This window comes from Echinops telfairi, unplaced genomic scaffold (genome assembly GCF_000313985.2).
Source record: "Echinops telfairi isolate 266 unplaced genomic scaffold, ASM31398v2 ScPeMD7_7475;HRSCAF=8513, whole genome shotgun sequence".
Taxonomy (NCBI): Eukaryota; Metazoa; Chordata; class Mammalia; order Afrosoricida; family Tenrecidae; genus Echinops; species Echinops telfairi.
In genome coordinates, this window is record NW_022111379.1 from 20075073 (window position 1) to 20084500 (window position 9428).

General features: G+C 40.1%; 1 protein-coding gene across 1 annotated transcript in view; it reads left to right on the forward strand.

Moving 5' to 3' along the window:
• The window catches only part of GTF2A1L (general transcription factor IIA subunit 1 like), a gene marked incomplete at its 3' end in the record, with an annotated part of 29558 nt that overhangs the window by 4180 nt on the left and 15950 nt on the right, over positions 1-9428 (forward strand). The window contains exons 4-6 of the mRNA XM_013003914.2: positions 4167-4222; positions 5778-5871; positions 7086-7675. Coding sequence (XP_012859368.2) covers positions 4167-4222; positions 5778-5871; positions 7086-7675 — 740 coding nt within the window. The remainder of the gene's footprint in view (positions 1-4166; positions 4223-5777; positions 5872-7085; positions 7676-9428) is intronic.

Here is a 9428-nt window from a genome sequence, read left to right on the forward strand (position 1 = left end):
CCCTTGATAGTTTATAAATGGGTATTTTGTCATATCTTGCCCCCGTGGGAAATATTTATGCATATGCTCCGTTGTCACATAACCAGGAGAAAGCCCAGGCGTTCTACTCCTATAAAGAGTTACAGTCTCAGCAACCCAGAGGGGCCAGTTCTACCCTGGCCTGTCAGGTCGCAACGAGTCGGCATCAGTTCGATGGGAGTGCGTGGGTGCGCAGCTGGCAGTGACTTAGCACTGATTCTGATACTGTTCTGTCGTCCTATCCTTTGACCCTTCCTCCCGCCTCTGCCCCTCATGCTGCCCTCTTGTGTGTGTGTGTGTGTGACTGCGCTTAACTGAAATTCCATAGGCAGATGTCTGAGAAGTGCAGGTCGACTTGGATTACGTTGTCAGTAATCACTGTATGCTCGGCGAGCTCACCTGAGATGCCCTGCACTAAGGAAAAGAGAAGTGCTAGCATCCTTGTTACACAGTGGGAGACTGTGAGCAGGGCAGCCCTTGTAACTTACCGCAGTGAAGCAAACCAACAGTGAATATTGACTCCCCAAGCAAGAGCTTTACCAAATACTGTGCCTACGAAAAATTCATCATGGTGGTTGTAATTTCTCAGGTGACACACTGAAACAGTTTTTTTGTTATTTGGTGCATTTTGGGTTTCGCTTTCATTTTTAACTGTCTTTTATCAGCTCAACATTTTTACTTTTCTAGGAAAATAATATTCTTTTAGGCCCCCCCAACCTCTGTGTTATTTGTTAAAGAAATTTAAAGATTTATTATTTATTTATATTGCTAAAAACGGGTGTCTTTCAGCCTAGTGATGCGACTTGGGTTGTCATTTAAAAACGCAGTGCTCGATTCTGCCACAAGATGGTACTATTACCAGTGATTTAAATCACAGAAAGTCGGCGTCTTTTTTTTAATCCTATGTCTTGGGAGTATTATAATAGAAATAATTACATTTTTAAGCAGGACAGTTTTTCTTTTTACTCTCTTCTACATAATTTATAATGAAGTAGTTCAAGTGGAAGTACACTGAGCCTTTAAAAGTGCATCGTAACCCCTGCTCCTTTTTCTCCTCACCACCAGGTACCCTGCTGTATCAAAGGAGTCTCATAAAATGTAGCACTTCTTCGTCCCTTTATTGCATGTTTAAATAGCTGAAGCGGACTTCTAAACCTCTTTTTATTTCATAATCTATGTTGATAAACAAGTTCACAATTAGATCTACCAACGACTAAGTCATTCCACCCTTAATACTTGTTTTCGTTGAGCATGATATCCATTTATTTAGTCATTTCCTGGATCTGTAGTCCTTATTTGGTCTTGGGACCCCATTTAAAATCTTAAAAATTGAGAGCCCCAAAGAGCTATTATTCATATGACTTATAAATAAATATAGATCAGAAACTAAAAGTAAAATATATTTTAAAACAATGTGCTTAATAATAAAAATGTAAACACTTACACGGTAACCTGAAACACTTGTTTATGAAAAATAATAAGCGCCCAGATCAAAGTAGTATTTAGCTAGAAGAGTGGCATTGTTTTTTACTGTTTGCCAAACAATTTAATGTCTGACCTAATTTAGGATATCTGAGTGAAGGTACAGTGTATCCAGTTATTCTGGAACATAGATCTGGTGAACATGTGAACAATGTGTGCCGTCCTTGAGGCAATTTGAAGGATAGAATACTGTTTGTTCATCAAGAGGCATCTACATATTATTTAGTCACACGGAAGAAATTGACCAATTTTTGTACCTTTTGAATCAAGTGAGTTGGGTATTAGGTTTTGGCAAGGTTCGAAGCAGAACCAAGAATTGTGAAATTATGACCTATCACAAGATCTCAGGAGCACTGGTGGCTTAATGGTTTTGTGTTGGGTTGTAAAACAAAGCCAGCAGTTCGAAACCACCAGCTGCTCCGAGGGAGAAAGACGAGGCTTTCTACTCCTGTAAAGAGTTAAATTCTCGGAAACCCCAGGAGCAGTTCTCCCCTGTGCCTTGGGGTCACTAGGAGTTGGAGTAGACTCGAGGACCGTGTGTGAGTGAGAGGGGAGAGGGAGTTTTAGGAAAGTGCAGGACATTATGCCTCATAGTCTTACCATAAAGTTTCTTAAATTAGGTTTGAAACACTGATTTCTTTCAGTGTTACCAAACCTTAGTGTTTGCTAAAATTAGTTAATATTTCTGGAGTACGTACATGAAGAGGAAAAAAAAATTCCTAATACTTTTAAGAACACAGAATTCAGTTAAAACTTAATATTTCTGGAGTACGTACATGAAGGGGAAAAAATAAAAAAATTCCTAATCCTTTTAAGAACCCAGATTTCAGTTAAAACTTAATTGGTTATTAAAACCACCTTGGATCATATTAAACATGTTTCAGACACATTCCGTTGGGGATGTCGCTGTGAGCACACAGCAACATTATGTTATTTGTGAATTTTGTTTCAAAACGGGGTGTGAGCCGCAAGAAGCTGCACGCTAAGACTGCGTTCAGTACTTTTGTTCTGATGGGTCTAAAGACGTTTACACAACACATACAACTGTGTTTGATGTCTTGAAATGTAGAGCATTCTCCTTCAGGACTTATAGCAAGGTATTTAAAAGAGGAAGATCGTTGCTATTTTTCTCAAGATATTCCTTCCATTGCTTCAGACAGTGAGTTAACAGTTTTTGTTTTCTCTCGGGCTGTGGCTTGGGCGGTAGCAGCTTAAGCATTGCTCACTCCAGCTAATTAAGACTAATGCCATTGTGTTTCTGCAGCTCCAATTCCTTCTCATTTAGCCTTTCTAACAGAATGCCTGTTAATAAGCAAAGCCATAGAGGAATAAAGGATAAAAATAATTCTGGGCTTCATTAACCATCAGTCTCTGCCGTCTCGCTTCTGTTGTCTTTACGTGGAAAGAATGATTAGTTTAAAAAATGCGTGCACTCCTGAGCCGTTTGTTACGTGTGAGGGAGCCAGCCTAGTACCAGAGACAGAGCTTGAGGTAATTTTTTCTGGGCCGTATGCAAAACACAGACCCGAATACACCTTGCATTGAATGCTGCATATGCACGTTAAAATGTTGTGCGTTGAAAGAGAAAGCAAAAGGACATTTTAGCCGCCCCAGTGCAGCTCGGTCAAATGAACTTGTGAGCATTTAATGTTTTTTTATGGTTACATTGATAGACTGAAATCCCTCTATTGTGGCAACTGGTAAGCAATTTTTGATTAAAAAATTGTGCTAGATTCTATTGATAAGAAAGTCAGCACCCCTGGCTTATGATAGCAATTATTTAATAGTGTTGTGCCAGGATTTCTCTGCATTCAGTGGGAATGCACACTCACTACTTACCAAACCTTTCCCCTCTCACCTGGTCAGCATTAGTATGCTTTGGTCTGCATGCATTTGTCTATTCTTAACATGTCATATAAACTAGATCACACAATATTTGGCCTTTTGTGATTGGCTTACTGGGTGTGGGTTTTGCTTTGGACTGCTATCTGCAGAGTCAGTAGTTTGAATCCGTCAGCGGCTCCGTGGGAGAAACTTGAGGCTTTCTACTCCCCGAAAGGGCCACAGTCTCGGGACCCCTGGGGGCAGCTCTTCTCTGCCCTGTGTGGCTCCGATGTGTCAACTCGATGGCAGTGAGTTTGGAGTTTTTTGGGTAATGTCTTCAAGGTTCCTGCCGTGTGTTTATTTCTCTCTATGGCTGAGTAATGTTACGTGTACATCTGTATGGACCACGTTTTATTTAGAATACGAATTTATTTAAAACTACAACCTTTAGCATGAGCCTCTGCTGAGCTAGCCTGCTCAGGAATCATGGCAAGGTGGAAACGTGTTGCCGTAACAAACGTTACCTTTTCTGCCCCGAAGGAGAGTCGAACTGGCGGTTTCGTGCTGCACGATGTTACGAAAGACCATCTGGGTGTTTTGTTCGTGGATTTCTGATGGCTACTCAAATAGAGTATATTTGTGTACCTTGAGATCACTGAAATAAAAAACCCACCACAATCAAAATACTTTTTAACATCACTTGGAATTCAGAAGTTAGTTAAGAATGTGCCGTGGCCAAGCATGTCAGTGATGGAAGCTGTGTGTTTGTACGTTCAAAGCTGTACTGAGCACTGTTACTCGATCGGTAAATGTGTGTAAAGTTTGTTTTGTTTTCTCTGCAGCGTCTTTAGTTGTTCCTGCTGGCAGAACGATTCCCAATTTTACCACAGCAGAACTGGTATGTACCTGCAATTGTCTTAAAGGACATGCCATATGCTCCCAGCCTCCCCCCGCCCCAGTAAAGGGCAATAGATATAACTCATAAAAATCTTCTCGCTGAACAGGGAGATAAGGCGAGGAATGGGGAAAGCGGAATAGTACCTGTAGTGGTATAGGTTCCCATATTTATTTGGTCTACCACCCCTTTTTAGAAAAAAAATTACTTAGCACCTCTTAAAATCTTTTGTACTGTAAAATCTTTGAACTATAGCCCACAATCCTGGATTAAGTGCTTTTGCCGCTCCCCCTGGATCATTCCAGTGCCTCCTCCAGGGGGCGGTATTGTCCACTTTGGGAAACAATGCTCTGTCTCATAGATGTAGCCCAAACTCAGGCGAGCCAGAACTGACATTTTCTTGGCAGTTTTTCCGAACTTTCAGGGCAGTTAGCATCTGCCAAGATGACTCCTACAAAGTTAGAACAATTCTGAAGTTACTAGAATTGTCTACAGTGTATTAAACTGTATAATGTTACATATTTACTTGGTGGGTCATACATTTGGGGAGGGTGTTCGTTGTTGAACCACAGCAAATGTTTTCCTTTTGTTGAAGTAAAACATTCCGGTCACTATCTACCATGTGGAGTAGAGGTGAGAGTATATGAGGGATTTTCAGAAGGTTCATGGGAAAATGGTATGTAAAGATAATGGGATTTTTCCATGAAGGTTTTGAAGTACCGTCATAGAGATTTATTTCAATGTTTATATCATATTTTAATTAGTCAGTCTTTTGCTGATGCGTATTAAGATTATTTCCAGTTTTTTATATCACTCCAGTGAATATACATACATGTGTTTGTGCACTTTTGTGGAAATCAGAATAAATTCTTAGAAGTTGAATTTCTGGGTCAAAGGTCATATATGGTTTTGATTTTAATATATGTGTATTGCAAAATTATCCTCCCAGGGTGTTGTACCACTCTAAATTAATGAAAGCAGTGGTCTTAGAGAACTGAATTTTATCACAGCCTCACCAATATGGGATGTTACTAGCCTTTTAAAGGTTTGCAGATCTGATAGGCAAAAATGTTTGTTTTTTTATTTAGAGTTTTTTATTTTAAGATCCCACCAGGGATTACCATGAGTCAGACCTGGTTCAAGAGCAACTAATAATAATATCTAATCAGTTCCAAGTAAGAATTATGTATTATCATTTTGCCGACATTAAAATATTGTCAGTGATCCACTTATAGACAGAAAGACCTTTATCAACAGGTGTGTGGCCCTTGTATTTGACACTATGAGATTGAGGGACCTAGCATAGTTACCAGTTTTAGGAATTGATGTTCATGGTGTTCATGAAGACTTCATTGTTAAGAGTTGTAGAACAGACTTTCTTTTGATCCCTAATGGAATGACCTAAATGGAATATTAAAAAGCTGTTTCACGCAAAGAACTCAGCCCTAACAAACTTGTCACACTACTGTTTTGAATCAGATTTTTTGACTCCCTAGGAGACCAGGGGAGAAAGATACAAGCCTTTTCTAATTTCCTAATGTCAATGTCTCATATCTAGGGCACTTCAAACTCCAGTGCAAACCTTACTTTTCCTTCCAGTATTGGCTATCCTATCCACGTACCAGCTGGGGTGACGCTGCAAACTGCATCTGGTGAGAGCACACTTTGTTGTTCGCATTGTGAGTGACTTCTGGGAGATACGTTCCATGGTTGTCATAGTCTATATACTAGAAGTTATAAGAATTTTTAATATATACCCATTTTAATTGTAATAGTAAATGGCTGTTACTATTATCATGGCAGAAGCAATCACAAAAGACACTGTATTAGGTCTTGGCTTATATTTCATTCCAAATTCTGCTTTCGAACATTGTCTTGATGCTTTACATAGGTCTAGATATTATATATGTACTTGATCGGTCCTAACTAAATACTTTTGGATGGTGTTTTTATTTTCCCCCCACTTATTGAGCTACCATATATTTTCTCTAATTCAAGAGGGTTACTTACATTTTAACAGATAGACAATAAAATATCTGCGTGCCTGCTAGTTCTCATAAGGACCACAAGAGACAATCTGACCACCTTTCCCTCCTTTCTGATTGATAGTGACGTGGCATACAGAAAGAATGTCTGAGGCTTTGCAGGGTAACTAACCTCTAGCTTTGGGCTATTGTAAAGTTTAAGGAATATATCCAACGTGATGGTAAAAAAAAGAATTTCCTCTTTTCTCCTCCTTTAGCATTATTTTAGAGACAAGAGGGAGAAGACACTTGATCATTTTTGAAATTATTAAATGTTTTGGGTAACCCTTGCTTATAGTTGTTAGTGATATCCTAAATATCAGAAATGTGTTTTATATGATCCCCCCCAACCCTAAACAAAGCCCACTGTCATTGAGTCAATTCTGACTCATAGCGATCCTGTATGGGATTTCAGAGGCTGTAAGTCTTTATGAGAGTAGATAGCCTCAGCTTTCTCCCATGGAAAGGTGGGTTTGAACCACTGACCCTGCAATTAGTTTACCTGCTGGATTCTGCTTGTTGAAATCCCACAGCAGCCAGAGCTAGTAACACTCTAATTTATCAAACAGAGGAAAAGGATCACGTATTGATGGCCTGTTTATGTCTCAAAACGTACCATATGACCACTATTGGGAAAGGCTAGGGTTAAAGAAAAACATTAAAAGTTTAAAAGGAGAGTAATATGTATGCAAATGAGAGTAAAAGGCTGACGAATAAAGCAAGCACTTGTAGAGAGTCCTGCTGGCAGATTGGTGTTTTTCTTCCTGTTGTGCATGAGATTTATTTATTATTTTAAAGAAAAACGAGGGTGCTACTGACAGTTTTGCTTTCTCTATTTTCAGGCCACCTTTATAAAGTCAATGTACCAGTGATCGTGACGCAGACCCCTGGACTAGCGAGCGCCCCTCAGCACCCTCTTCATCAGCTGTTCCAGCCTTTCGGGCCGCCCTCAGTCATACAGACCGGCATTCCGCAGTTGAGCCCATCAGCGCTCCAAGTGACTACTGAAAAATCACAGAGGCTGGACACTGTGTTCCCACAGCCCACTCTGCTACAGTCCGGGATAGCGGATAGGAAACACCTAGGAAACGTCACCACTGACATATTTGTGCCGCCTGGAAATGAGCACAGAATCATGTCGGAAGCATTGTTGAGCCAGCAGGAAAGCCCTCAGTACATCAGTCTCCCAGGTGTTGTGTTTGCCCCGCAGATCCCTCCGATCGACGCGAACGTGGAGCCAGCGCTCGGTGTTTCCACCAGCACGACGCCAACCCTGCATGGTGGGCCCTTTGCGACAGGCCCCCAGGGGGCTGTGCACCAACACACACCTAATGCGCAGTGTTGTGTTCTTAAAAATAGGATGGATGGATGTGACTCTGTACAGGAGCCGAGACACACAGAGGAGCCTGTCAGCCTACCGATTTCCAAGAAGGTAGTTTATGTCCATCTTAATGGTATCAGGGGGCAGTGACCGGTGTTTAGCTAGCAAGTTAATCAGAAGTGTATGTATGTGTTTACTTGTTTTCTTGAAGAAGGCTGCTGCGTCCTATTGCTCTTCATATGTATCTGTTCATTCTTGAAATATTCATCCTCCGCATTTCTACACTTTTTACTTTAGTCAATGATTAGAATAGTTCTTTAAGGAAAGTACATGGGTTTTAAGATAACAGTCCATTTTACTTCATGGCTTTGTAAGAATTGTCACCCCCCTCCTTCCTGTTTGGCAGTTAAAAGTTAAAAGACCCAGATATCCATTGAGGTTTAAACAAATATTTTGAGGTAGTTCCTTGTCATATTTAATATACACAAGAAGAGTCCAAGGTGTTTATTCTTCCTTTACCCAGTTTTCTTGAACTTCCAGGTGGCAGTTTTTCTTTCATGACAAATTATTTTCCAGGATGTACTTTCTGTCCTGACCTGCTCAAATACTCGATTAATTTTGTTTGGAATTTAAATCACTAAATAATCACTTGCAATTCATGTTCTTCACTGAAAATAGGCAAGAGATACTAGTTTCCAAGGAATTCGTAGCAAGGGCAGAAGGATTCATAGAGAATTGTGAGTGGTAAAAATTGACAAAATGCCTTCCAGTATTTTTTTCCAAGTGGCTTATAGCTAATTCCTTTTATATAATTTAATGACACTTGGGAAATAATTAAAAGGTTATCTGGTTAACTAATGATTTCATGGTTCTCTAGAAAATTTAAAGCATTCAGAAATGTTCAGGTAGAACTTAGTTATCGGTTACTATAGATTTCAAAATGTTTTAAGAGGCTGGGAGGAATGGGAAGGGTACAGGGTACGCTGAAGGACAGTGAGCGGAGACCAGTACTCTGTAAAGCTGTTTGGCCTCATTTAGAATGTTTCAAACGTGTGCTGAAACCTGTTCAAGATGACTGTTTTCTGTTTTTATTTTTGGTACAAAGTGCTTAGGTTTAAATGCATTTTATTTTGAGCATCTTATCCCGGTCGTTTTCATTTCGGACATAACATTATAAATATTAGTGTGGGTTAAACTCACCATTATGAGCCATCTGGTTCTGCAGTGAAGTAAGTGGTCAGTTTTCATCATGTAGTTTGGGAGGCATTAGTGCCCCTGGCCTCTGTATGAACTCTGCGTGTTTTGGTGTGACGAGTCAAGGACTTACTCGACTGCTGCTCATGAGATGTCATCTTGTACTTTGTTCCAAAGTGGGGAAATAGATTAGTTAAGGGAGATTAATCAAGGATTGTTTTGGAAAGTAGTGGACAGAGTAGTTTGAAAGCATGAGCTCTGAAGCCACAGGAGGCTTAAAATGACAGATTCACCACTTACTAGCAGAGCTATGCAATGCTACTGAGTTATTCAATTGTAACTTATAAACAGCGCCATCTGCATGAATGTGAGGATGCTCATTTGAGAACAATATACAGAACATTTATAGTTTAGAGAAAAGACAAAGAAAGATGAGTGGTATTATGCTCTTGGGTCTGTCATATGTTGGAAAACTTATCACAGGACTATGAGCTTTAAAATAAATCTACACCTAAAAGAGGATCCCTGGTGACATAGTGGTTACATGTTAGGCTGTGAACTGCAAGGTCAGCAGTTTGAAACCACCAGCTGCTCCATGGGAGAAAGACGGCTCTTTCTACCTTTGAGAAGAGTGGCAGTCTTGGAATCCACAGGGCGAGTTCTGCCTTCT